The sequence below is a fragment of the Aedes albopictus genome, chromosome 1 (assembly GCF_035046485.1).
Source record: "Aedes albopictus strain Foshan chromosome 1, AalbF5, whole genome shotgun sequence".
NCBI classification, from domain to species: domain Eukaryota; kingdom Metazoa; phylum Arthropoda; class Insecta; order Diptera; family Culicidae; genus Aedes; species Aedes albopictus.
This window is the reverse complement of record NC_085136.1, coordinates 25,047,600-25,060,664: the sequence shown is the minus strand read 5'-3', so window position 1 is coordinate 25,060,664 and position 13,065 is coordinate 25,047,600. Positions and strand designations below refer to the sequence as shown.

General features: G+C 40.7%; 2 protein-coding genes across 5 annotated transcripts in view; one reads left to right on the top strand and one right to left on the bottom strand.

Moving 5' to 3' along the window:
• Positions 1-13,065, top strand: part of LOC109415218 (centrosomal protein of 162 kDa-like) — a 107,584-nt gene that overhangs the window by 43,175 nt on the left and 51,344 nt on the right. Inside the window, exon 1 of one of the 4 annotated variants that reach the window (XM_062844242.1) lies at positions 3,049-3,187. The exons of the other annotated variants lie outside the window; for them this stretch is intronic. Within the exon in view, the coding sequence (XP_062700226.1) occupies positions 3,152-3,187 (36 nt within the window). The 5' untranslated portion in view covers positions 3,049-3,151. Of the gene's footprint in view, positions 1-3,048; positions 3,188-13,065 lie in introns of those variants that run through there. 4 annotated transcript variants of the gene reach the window in all.
• LOC109428370 (carboxypeptidase B) overlaps positions 1-13,065 on the bottom strand; it is a 47,345-nt gene that overhangs the window by 15,334 nt on the left and 18,946 nt on the right. The window contains exon 2 of the mRNA XM_019704094.3: positions 2,926-3,114. Within this exon, the coding sequence (XP_019559639.2) occupies positions 2,926-3,114 (189 nt within the window). The remainder of the gene's footprint in view (positions 1-2,925; positions 3,115-13,065) is intronic.

The window sequence follows — 13,065 nt, the reverse complement described above, 5'->3', positions numbered from 1 at the left end:
ACTTTAACGACGTATGTGATGACGTGGTATTTAGGAAAGTGCTCCACCACGAACGAAACTTACTCGGTCCATTATAGGTGACCGGAAGGTAGCAGAACTCTCGCCTGCATGTGATGCCACCCTGTGGTCTACCCTTGGAATGGAGTACCAAGATATTGCGAGCCTACGCCGCGGGACGAAAGCAGAGCAGTCCTCAGAGATGCTGTATAGGATTATTGAGTCATTCTTCCCGCGAGCAATAAGAGGAAGAGCATCGATGAGCAACTTGCGGAGATTGTGTAACTACAGGGAGACTTAAAGGTGCGGAGTAGTCCAGAGTGGCTCCCAAATTACTCCCTGAGCATATTCATAGAACCTTTTGGTGGCGTGTGGTGGGTGTATGTTGGACATTGTGTTTGTGTCGTGTAAGCGAGACTATTGGAAGGTCGTACTCACTACCGCTGCTGCAGATGCTTCTTCCATTGCTCTGGTCCACACGGCTACTGCTGCACTACCGTGTGGCCGGAATCTCACCGCTGGGGCCCATGATGGGACCAGGAGGATCGTACCGAGAAGAGTCCCTACTTCAGGATTAACGTCAACGACCTGAGGGAATCGTCCTGGATTGGTCCCTATCACGAATGTTATCAAGGAGTTATGATTTCTGTCAGGGTTGTTAAAATGTGAATACCGTAACAGAGCAAGATTAGCATCCCAATTCCTGAACCTCAGAAGGGGGAAGGGAGTATTCTATGAGCACTGCAATACACGAGTCTTAACACACTCATCTCGATACCGATTCCTTCATCGTGTCAGGCATACTTAATAATGCCATTGCAGAGGCTCCCGAAGTGTCCAGATCCGCTATGCAGAAATGTCTGGACGAAGGAGTCTGCCCAAAGGTTCGGAAGAGGCAGAGCCTGGTCCTATTGCCAAAGGCCAGGAAAACCACACGATGATCCATCGACATGTACAGTATGTTTGCTCGAAAGGATCCTCAACCGAATGTTGAGGTACAACGAGGTTGTACTGTAGATTATTTCTCGAGCAACCAGTTCGATTTCTAGCTGGATTAGTTACCCGTAGATCCTATCTTATCGGTTATTCAAACTACTGCGATAGTTCTTCACCGTATAAGGAGGAGAATTCGCTACTGTTCAGTGGTGACTCTCGCCGAGCGCTATTGCAAGAACGTTTCTAGGTCTGAGGATATCCGAGTACCTATACAAGATTCACGAAAACTATTTTTAGAATAGAGTACTGGTATACGGCACAGAAGTTCGAAAGTGCTTCTGCATAACCTCAGGAGCTCCACAAGCATCCTGGGTTCGATGTTATGAAATGTCAGGTACCATTTCTCGTGTGTATTTTCGATATACATCTAGTTCTAGGACATACTTAATTCCTGAAGATGTCCCAAAACATTTTTGACGGAATACCTTGCCCAACATCAAGTGAAGTTAAAAAATTGCTAACTCAATGTCTTGTGGGTTTTCTAGGGAAAAAAAGTCCTGGAGGAACTACTAGAATAATTTCGGAAAAAAAAATTCAGGAAGAATCTCCTATAAGATTCAAAAATGTTGATAAAATGAGGCTCAGAGTTTCTTGACAACAACTCTATTTGAATTTCTTTCGACACGTTAATTTTGATGATTTGAATAAATATCATAAAACAATTCCCTACGAATTTTTTGAACTTATAACGTATTTTCAAAAAAGGAGTTGAACAAAATCCGAATTGGCATATGGGTTACATACCCTGTACAGTAAATTCGAAGACAGAACTCCAATTTGGGAAACATGACAGGTGACTTACGACCTCAAGTCCAAATTGGAGGTATATATAATGATAACGAGTGTATGTCAGATACACTTACTGCAACTATTCCCCTCTTGAAAACCAAAAACCCATGCGCTTGCATATTCTTTTCATATTCATGTAGCTTTTGACTCCTTAAATCACTTGGTTTCGTGTGCTACGCAGACACATTGCTAAATGAAAGCTTTCTTTTCTTTATTACTGCGTAAATTGGTTTTTTTTCGGAGGGTAAGGTTTTGGCTGCAATAGACCTGTTCAAGTTACAGTTTTAGTTCGATTTTTTTGTGTAATTTATTCGAATATCATTGTATTCAATAGACGGATTAAAATAAAAAAAGTAATTGAAATTTTTAAATATTTAAAACATTTTAATTTTATTAAAAACTTATATGGACAGGTCTATCAAAGTTGGTACCTGCGCAAGGAAAAAAATGATTTGCAAAATGATTGATTGAAAATACACAACGGGTGTTGAATACACCCTCACCTCCCCCTCCCCATGCCTACTTTTCCATGAAAAAAAAAAACACTCATATGTGTTGACTCCACATATGTGGACGCTCCCTGCGCCTACTGAGTCCACCCAATCGGGGGAAAAGTCGTTGCCCTTAGAGATCCTGTATGGAGTTCAGGACATACAGCAAAACATACAGCAAAACCCGGTGAAAACGCGACACCAGTCTCTCTCTAGGGGTATTTGGGTACCGTGAATCGCTGCACCCTGCAGCAAGATTGATTGACGAATTTCATCGAACAAAGAGGACTCAATCAAAACTCGTTATGCAGTGCGTGAGAGCATTCGTGTGCGAGCCCCGAGTGCCTTTTCAACCATTCGACGATTCGCTTGACTTTTCGCTTTGTGAACGAATACCTTTCCGCGGGAAACACGCGGAAAAAGAAGGACCGTATAGAAGGAAGACGACGCGACGCGACGTGTGTTCGAGGGGGTGACATTCGCACGCAATACTCTTCAAAATAACACCCATGGCTGTCCCGTGACAACCATCAGGGCCATAAAATCCAACGCCCCGGGTCGGTCGGCTCCCGTTTGCGATAATCGCAACAGTTTAGTATCGGTGAAGCCGCGTGCCGGGTCGGATCATCCTATAGGATCTAAAGTTACTTACCGTCGCGATTTTCCCATAGGTCCACCGCATCTTTGGGTGGATTTTCGGTGTCGATCGCTTTCTGGACGTCTTCGATAATCACCTCGAACGGAATACGGGCTTTGGAGAGTAGTTTTCGGGCGCCGGCCAGTTTTGGTCCTTTTATGAATACGTCCACGTATGTGATGTTGTAGTTCCACATGGAGGCATCTGGAAATAAGTGGTTCATTGAGCAATATAAAGTGATATGATAACGTTTACACGACGGAGCTTTTCAATTAAGGTAATGCATAAAAACCTTCAAAAAGTCGCTGTTTTATTTTAATTTTCTTTTTTGTAAGGAAACATTTTGTAAAGAATGTGTGTAATTAGCTTGGTACCTTTCAATTCCGCCCTATTATAGGGTATGTGTGCCATCAGTAATCTCACGCTCCCATATTCATCCTATTCGAAAACAAGCGATTACGGCACCCATTGATTCTGTTCTTTTTGTTTTCATCGGTGCTCACTTCTAACAAAAAATACAAAAATTAGAAACTAAACATTTTGAGTGTAGAATTAGCATTTAAGTTAAAATACACATTAATAAAAACTAAAAAAAAGAAACAAAACAAACAGTGCTTTAAACCTTTGTTTTTCGTAGGATGAAAATGGGAGCCACATGCTTAATAAGGGAACGAATATCCTACTTATCCTTTGACAGATACGCGTATTTTGACTACCACTTGTGATCTTCCTCAGTGTCCGTTATACACTGGACAACTGACAATGAGGAAGATTACAAGCGGCAGTCAAAATACGCGTATCTGTCAAAGGATAAGCAAAATAGGGCAGAATTTAAAGGTACAAAACTGATTACACTCATTCGAAGAGGGTATTCTGCATAGAGGGTTCGAAAAGTCGGTACAAGATTTTGTGAAGAAATAATTAAAGTCCATGATAATAATTTAGATGAGAACTTATTACAAAACGTGTAAACGATATGATGCTTTTAAAAGTTTTGTTTTTACTGTGGTATTTATGCTTCCAACCGGCGACAAGTGTGTTTGATAAGCATGTTGTAGACATGATCATTTTATGCTATGTTTCAGTGAAGCACAGTAAGACATTTGATGGTGTAGATCGCAGTCAAACTCCGGTTATTGAATTCTTCTTATATTGTAGTTGAAATAATCAGATCAAGTTAACAACAATTAAGCTTGGTGAGCTCGTTCCATGCTTATTTTGAATCTTGTCACATTTACCCTTGTAGCATGAGGAAAAACCCATAGCAAATTTACATACAGTGACCCCACAATTTATGAATCGGGAAAAATGACCACAGTTTATGGATCACTCCATTTGATCAACATGGTGATTCATAAATAGTTGAGCTTGAGCTTGATTGACCGCCCGTGGATGCTACTCCAGTATCGCCAGACCAGCTACACTCACACAAGGACCAATGAGATAACTGCCGGGGACTAGCAGGCATCTTCAGTGTGTGAGCGTTGGTGATCTTCTATTTTTAGGCGACAATGGCGCCTGCCACGTCAGGTTGCAGGTCAATGTGGGGAAGGGGTAAGGAAGTGATGATTGCAATCGTTTGTATCCACATCTGGCCGAATATACCTCTGCGCCAGCACAAACTCATGCGGATGTTGGAGTGTTGGTGGGAATTGGTTGGCAGATTGTTCACACATTGGTGTGTGGATACCAGGGGAAGGTGATAGAATTGTGTGTTTTTATTATTTTGAAGATGTGCGGCACAGTTCGCTTGATTGCATAACTTGTAGGCGATTTCTAATAGGATTGTGACACTGTGCTGTGAATGTTTTGGGAAGGAAGGGAAACGGCCTTTTCAACCCGTTTCTGTTCTAGCGACGGCTATGAACATGTTTATATACATGAGTTGTATATGTAGAGAGCAGAGAGAAAGTATATAGAAAGATACAAAGTAGGAGGAAAGGGATGGGCCAGGGATTGAACCCAGGACCTTCTGCCAGAGGCGACGCGTGGTCTAATGGGGGACCTGTTCAACATTGAGGATAAATTCAAAATTGGAATTTGGTACATTTATGTTAAAGAACAGGTATGAGAGATGAGAATTGCATATTATATGCATTCCAAAACTGAAAGTGGTGCACTTTTCTTCTGAATAATCGTAGATTTGTTGGAGCCAAAACGAACTCGTGGCCGTTTGATTACAGACGTCAGTCGTTTAAGTTTAACATGGTACATACTTGGAGTTTGGGTTTATTTCCCATTCCACTACTGGAAGAAAGCTTTCGTCAAACAACAAATCCTTCACATGGCCACCATGTTGTGGTGCTTGAAAGTCCGTCTGACATGATTAACGAAACATGCAATAAAACTACTTTTCCAGATAGTGAGAAAGATTCTGAAATGGATCTTAATCAATCTAAGCCTTACGATCATCTGGGTTAATTTGGTTCAATGTTAAAGCCGATTAAAATAAGTTTTAGGATGAATATGGGAGCGTGAGATTACTGATGGCACACATACCCTATGTTGGTCAACATAAACCAGCCCGGCTAGGAAAAGTTTAATAAGAATTGCATTTTGACACTGAATAATGTACGCAATAAACGCCAAATGAAAGCACATTCAGCTTCAGTAGCAAGTAGGTACGCATGGTTGGGTGGTGCGCAAGTCACGCGCATTGAAAGCATGCAATGATGACGGTGAGAAAGTCTCTCTCTTTTCTTCGTTTTTTCTCTCTCGTTCAAGCCGGTGGGTTGAACACGATGAGAGACACCGACGCCAAGCTGCATGCAAGTTAACCGCGCTTTTTGGCGCAACACGGTGAGAGTGGCTCACACAGCGATATGTTGGTTTAGCAAAAATGGTTCTGCTAGAATTTAATTGTAATCATAGAGCGCTTTTTGATTTTGGGATAAGAACATGACGACATTCACGTAATTAAACTATTTTCTACTTAAATCCGTTTTCTGCGGAAGCATTGTCATGTGCGATTTGAATGAGTTTAAACTCAATCTTATGCGAATCATTTTTAGCGTCAAATAAAAACGCGCACGAGAGACTCCCAGCATGTGATAGCAAACGTTGTTCAAATTCTCCTGTAGAACGGGTTGATCTCACACATAGCAGGAGCCACAATGCTGCGTCGACTTCGACTTCGACTTCAACTTTAACTGACAGCTCGGTTTGAAGCAATGGGTTTCAGTGCAGCAAGCCACAATGATGCGTTGCGTGACGTACGTCATTGTACTAAAAACGCTGAAGTCGTTCTAAACTTTGAAAATTTTCAAATGTCGAATTCGTTTTTGATTCAGTTCCAACCTGGGTTGGAACTGGATGAGATCACAGTTTCAACCCCAACCCGACTTCGGTTTCGCTTGTACTAAAGTTTGTTTGAGTTTGTTTGTTTACACATTTTCCGCCAATCCAGTTCCAACCCAGGTTCAAAAACGAATTCGACAAAAGTTGACGTACTGCAACGCAGCGTCCACCATCGAAGCTGGTGTTGGGCGGCAATGTTTACATGTTTATTTATATCGAAAAGCTCATAAATACCTATTCGATTGGATTTTAAAAGTGCAAAGAAAATGTTCTGAGTGTTTAAATACGTTTGTCTTTTCCCCGGAATTTATTCGGGATTTATGAATACTTTCATCGAAGCGGCATTCCTCCAGGAGATCTTTTTTTTCTAATCAGGATTCCTCCAATAGGAACTCCTGAGATTTCTTCGACAGGAATAACCTTTGGCGTTCGGTCAGCAGGAATTCTCTCTGGGGTTTATTAACGTTTGAGAATCCCTCCAGGGATTCCCTGGAGTTGTTTTGTGTTGAAATATTCCTTTCATTCAACAGGAATTCCTCCTAAATTTATTTGAGCTATTTTAGTTTCCAGAATCCCTCCAACAGGGATTCGCACATGGAATCCTATTGCTGATATTCCGTCTGAATTTCATTAAGGGCATCTTCTAAGGATTTCATTAGGAAATTCTACAGATTTTTTTTTCTCAATTTCACTAGCTAGAATTTTTTCTGGGAACCCGGGAACAGAAATCCATTCTGGAATCCCTCAAGCAGGAATTTCTACTAGGATTAGCTGACACAAATTTCAATTTTCTCTTATGTTAAAACATCCCCCACCCCCTCTTGAAAAATTATGGTCGGAATTCAGCATTTTGAAGAGGGACACAAATAAATTATTCCACAATTTTAAAAAATTTCAAGAGAAATTCGAGTCGCCGAAAAAATTCCTTAACAAATTCGATGAATTTGATGGTTTTGCGTAATTGTTTGGCCTATTTTTCATCAAATACATTTATTACTTATCATACCCCCCCCCCTTAACGATTCAACGAGCAAAGTGACAAAAGAAGGAAATGATATTTGTTCCGGCCTTTTTCTACAGAAATTCATTCCGGCATTCAGGAAAAAGGAATTCCATCTGGGATTTCGAAAACAAAACTTCTTTCTGTGATTCTATTAGTAACGATTTCTTTCAAGACTTCGGCAATAATAATTATTTCTGAGATTACTTTAGCATGAATTTCTTTCCCAATTTCCCTTGATGGAAGATTTTTGGTGACTTACTAAGAAAACCATTTGAGACAACTCCAGGAGTTTCTTCAGAAATTCCTCAAGCAGATCGCTCGGGAGTTGCGCCAAAAAATCTTTCAGGAGTTCTTTCGAGCATTCATCTGGATTTTTCTCAAGGAACTCTTTGCAGAATTCCCTAAGGAGTAGCATTTCAAATTTCTCCACAACTTCCTCCAGGTGTGCCTTCCAGAAATCCTCCATGAGTTCCTTCGAAAATTTATCCGGGAGTTTCTCCTAGATTTTCATCGACAACTTTTTTTCCAGTTCTGTCGGAAATTTCTCCAGAACTTTCTCCATAAATTACTCCAAGAGTCTTTATGGAATTCATCAGGAACTGCCTGCAACAGTTCGGAAATTTCTATAAAATCCCTTCGAGATATCCTCAAGTAGTTCCTTGGAGATTCCCTCCAGGAGTTCCTTGGGTAATCCCTTAAGGAATGTCTTGTTGAATAATTCGAGGAGTTTCTTGGGATACTCCTCTAGGATTTGCTTCGGGAATTCCTCAACAATTTTCCTCGGTTATTCTTTCAGGGATTTCTCCGAAAATTTATGCAGCACTGCCTCCAAAAATTCCATTGCTAATTCAGCCAGGAGTTACTCCAGGAATTCCTCAAAGAATTTCTTCGGGAATTTCTCCAGGAGTTCTTTTAGACATTTTCCCAGGAGTTCTTTTGGAAATTTCTCCAGGAGTTCATTCGAGTCTTTTTAAAAATTTATTTAAGAGCTCCCGAGGGATCTTCTTAATAAATTCCAGGATGAATTCTTAATCCTGGAATTTATTAAGGAGATCCTCCGGAAGTTTCTCCAAGACTACCTTCGGAAATTCCTTCAGGACTACCTTCTGGTAGGAGGTATTTCTGGCATTCATATTAGGCTCCTATGAGGAAATTTCTCCAGGTATATCTTCGGAGTTTCATTGGGGATTTTTCAAAAAAGTTCATTCAAAAATAACACCTGATGTTCCTTTGAGAATTTCTCCCGATATTCTTTTGGGAGTTCCTTATGGAGGTCCATCGAGTTTTCCTTAACAAGTTTCGTCAGAAATTTCTCTAAGTTCCTTCGGGAATACCTCCAGGAATTTCTTCGGGAATTCTTCCAGGAATTCCTCTGTAAATTCCCTCAAGAATACACTAGGTTCTAATTAAGTTCTTTTGAGAAATCTTCCAACTGTTCCTTCAGGTACTCCATGAATTCTATTGGGAATCACTCCAAGGAAATTTCTTTCGAGAGTTCCATTAGTAATTCCGAGAGTAATTCCTCCAAGAATTCTTTCAGCAATTTCTCAAGATAGGGTCTGGGACCATTTGGGCAGGAGCACCTATTTTGGGCACTTGCTGCTATAACTCAGTCAATTTTGAACCGATTAGCTTGAATTTTGAGACACGATCAGCTAGGCACAGTAGCTAGCCATGTTTTAAAATTCAAGTCAATCGGTTTGAAATTGACTGAGTTATAGAAGCAAGTGTCCAAAACAGGTGCTCCTACCCAAATGGTCCCAGACCCTATTTTTTCGGGAATTACAAAATTTTTATTAGTAATTACTAAATTAAATTCCTGCAAAAATTCCCTCTGAGATCCCCCAGGAGTTTTTTTCCGAGAATTCCTCCTAAGATTACTCCAGAAATTCCTCCCGGGATTCCTCCGATTATTCCTCCAGGAATTTCTTCAGTAATACTTCAAGGAATTCCCCCAGAAATTAATCCTGGAATATTTCCACAAATTCCTCCGGAAATCCTTCCAGGAATTTTTGCAGAAATTCTATCAGGAATTCTTACAGGAATTCTCCCAAGATATCCTCCAGAAATTCTTTTGGGAATTCCTCCAGGAAATCCCCCGGGGATTCCTGCAGGAAATCCTCCAGGAATTTCTCCACAAATTCCCCCGCAGTTTCTCTAGAGATTCCATTGAAAATTCCTCAAGAAATATTTTCAGATAGTCCTCCAGAGATTGCTAAATGGAGTTGCCTCCAGGAATTCTTTTGGAGATTCCTCCAGAAATTCCTTTGGGAATTCGTCCAGAAAATCATCTGGGGATTCCTTCAGGAAGTCCTGCGGAGTTTCCTCCAGGTGATTTTTTCAGGGATTACTTCAAGGAATCTTTCAAGATTTCCTCCGAATATTCAGAAAGTGCTCCGTGAATTGCTGCGGGGATTCCTTCAGTAAGTTTTTCGCGAATTCCTCTTGGGATTTCTGCGGGGAGTACTATAGGAATTCCTCCTGGGATTTCTCCAGAAATTCATCCAGGATATCCGCCAGGAAGTCTTTCAGGAATTCCTCCAGAAACTTCAAGGTTTTCTCCAGAAACTCCTCCAGGATTCCGCCGGAATTCCTCCAGGAATTCTTCCAGTGATTATTAAAAAAAATCCTCCGGAGATTCCTTCAGAAATACCTCTGGAGATTACTCCAGGAATTCCCTCAGAAATGCCTTCAGTAATACTTCCAGGAATACCTCTAGGAATTGTTCCTGGAATTCTTACAAAAAATCCTGCCAAAAATTTTTCCAGGAATCCCTCCGAGAATTATTCCAGAAATTTTCCTGATATTCTTCCAGAAGCTTCTCTGAGGAATCCTTGAGTAAGTCCTTCGCGAACTCCTCCGGAGATTTCTCCAGGAATTCCTCCAGTGATAACTTCAAGGATTCCTCCAGGAAGCTTTCGCAGATTTCTTCAGAAATTGCTCCAAGAATTTCTCCATGAATTCCTCTGGGGATTCCTTCAGTGAGTTTTCCGCGAATTCTTGCGCGGATTTCTCAAAGAGTTTCTGCAAGAATTCCTCCAGGAATTCTTCCGGGAATTCCTCCGGAAATTCCTCTAGAAATTCTTTCAGTAATACTTCCAGGAATTCCTCCAGAAATTGTTTCTTGTATTCTTCCAGAAAGTTTTCCGGAAATTCCTGCAGGACTTCTTCCAGGAATTTCTCCAGAAATTTTTCCAGATATTCTTCCAGGCAATCTTTCGGAAATTCTTCCAGGATATCCTCCAGGAACTCTTATGAAATCCTCCAGAAACTTTTCCAGAAATTTATCCAGAAATTCCTCCAGGAAATCCTGTGGAGATTCCTCCACGAACTCCTTCGGGAATTCGTTCGGGGATTCTGGAAATTCTAAAGATATTCTTCCAGGAATTCTTTCGGAATTTCTTCCAGGACATCCTCCAATAACTCTTCTATGAATTACTCCAGGAACTCTTTCAGAAATTCCTCCAGAAAATCGCGAATTCCTCTGGGGATTCCTCCAGAAATTTCAAGGGTCTACTTCAAGGATTTCTACAAGAATTCCTTCGAAGAATCCTTAAGAAAGTTTTCCACAAATTCCTCCGGGGATATGTCCAGGAATTCCTTCATGGATTATTCTAGGAATTCCTCCAGAAATTCTTTCATGCCTGGAGGAATCTCTGGAAGAATTCCTGGAGAAATTCTTGAAGAAATTCCTGGAGGAATTTTTCCAGAGATTCTTCCAGGAACTCCTCTAGGGTTTCTTCCAGAGATTCTTTCAGGAATTCTTCCGAAGATTCCTGAAGGATTTTTTCAGGAATTCCTCAAGGATTTTTTTTCGAGAATTCCTCCAGAGATTCTTCCAAGAATTTCTTGAAGGATTTTTCCAGGAATTTCTCCAGGGATTCCTTCAGGATTTTCTCCAGGATTTTTTTTCAGGAACTCCTCCGGTTTTTTTTTTTCAGGAATTCCTCCAGGAATACCTCCAGGATTTCCACCAGGAATTCCTCCAGAAATTCCTTCAGGATTTTCTCTATAAATTCCTTCACGAATACATTCAGGAATTCCTTCACGAACTCCTCCTGGGATTTCATCAGGAATTTTCCAGGAATTCTTCCAGAGATTCCACCAGCAATTTTTCCAGAGATTCCTCCAGGAATTTTTCCAGAGATTCTTCCAGTAATTCCTCTAGGGATTCTTCCAGAGATTCCTCCAGGAGTTCTTCCGTAGATTCCTCCAGGATTTTTTTTTCAGGAATTCCTCCAGGATTTTTTTCGAGAATTACTCCAGGGATTCTTCCAAGAATTTCTTCATTGATTTTTCCAGGAATTTCTCTGGGGATTCTTCCAGAAATTCTTACATGGATTTCTCCAGAAATTCATCCAGATTCTTTCAGGAATTCTTTCAGAGATTCCTCAAGGGATTCTTCCAGAGATTCTTCTCGGAATTCTTCCAGAGATTCTTCCAGGATTTTTTTCAGGAACTCCTCCAGGTTTTTTTTTTCAGGAATTCCTCCAGGATTTGCACAAGGAATTCCTGCAGGGATTCCTCCAGGAATTTCTCCAGAGATTTTTTGAGGATTTTCTCTAGTAATTCCTCCAGGAATTCCTTCACGAATAACTTCAGGAATTCCTTCACGAACTCCTCCTGGTATTTCATCATGTATTTTCCAGGAATTCTTCCAGAGATTCCTCCAGGAATTCCTCCAGGAATTTCTCAAGAGATTCATCTAGGATATTCTCCCGGAATTCCTACAGGTTTTTCCATGAATTCCTGCAAAAATTCTTCCAGAGATTCCTTCTGGATTTTTTTTCAGTTTTTCCTCCAGAGATTCTTTCAGGGATTTCTCCATAGATTCTTCCAAGATTTTTTTTCAGGAATGCCTCCAGAGATTCCTCCAGGAGTTCCTCCATAGATTCCTCCAGGAATTCTTCCAAAGATTCTTCCAGGATTTTTTTCCTCCAAGCATTCCTTTACGAATTTCTCCAGGAATTCTTTCAAAGATTCACTCAGGAATTTGTTTTAGGAATTTCTCAAGGATTTTTTTTTCAGGAGTTTCTCTACGAATTCCTCCATGATATCCTCAATAATTCCTTCTGGAATTCCTCTAGGATTTCTTCCAGGATTTTCTCCAGGAATTCCCCCAGGAATTCTTCCAGGAATCCCTTCAGGATGTTTTTTCAGGAATTCCTCCAGAATTTTTTTCAGGAATTCCTCCAGAAATGTTTTTCAGGAATTCCTCCTGGAATTCCTTCAAGATTTCCACCAGGAATTCCTACAAGATTTCCTTCCAGGACTTCCTCCACGAATTTCTCCAGAGTTTCCTCCAGGATTTTCTCCAAGATTTCCTCCAGGAATTTTTCAGGAATTACTCCAGGAATTCCTTCAAGAATATCTCCAGGTATTCCTTCACCAATTCCTCCAGGAATTCCTTCAAGAATTCCTCCAGGAATTTACTCAAAAATTTCTCCAGGAATTCTTCTAGAGATTCCTCCAGGAATTTTTCCAGAGATTCTTCCTGGAATTCCTCCACTGATTCAGAGATTAATCCAGGAATTCTTCCATGGACTTCTCCAGGAATTTCTCCGGATATTCTTACAGGATTTCCTCTGGGGATTTCTTTAGGAAATATCTCACGAATTCCTGTAGGCATTCTCCCAAGAATTTCTTTGAAAAATATTCCAGGAATTCCATTAGGAATTTTTCCAGGATAACCTTCATTAATTCTTCCAGGAATTCCGCCAGAATTTTTTCTAGGAATTCTGCCAGGAATTCCTTCAGAGATTCCTTCAACAATTCCTCTTGGGAATTTTCCAGAAATTCCTCTGAGGCGTCCTCCAGGATTTACTCCAGATTTTCGTCCAGGAATTCCTCCTAGG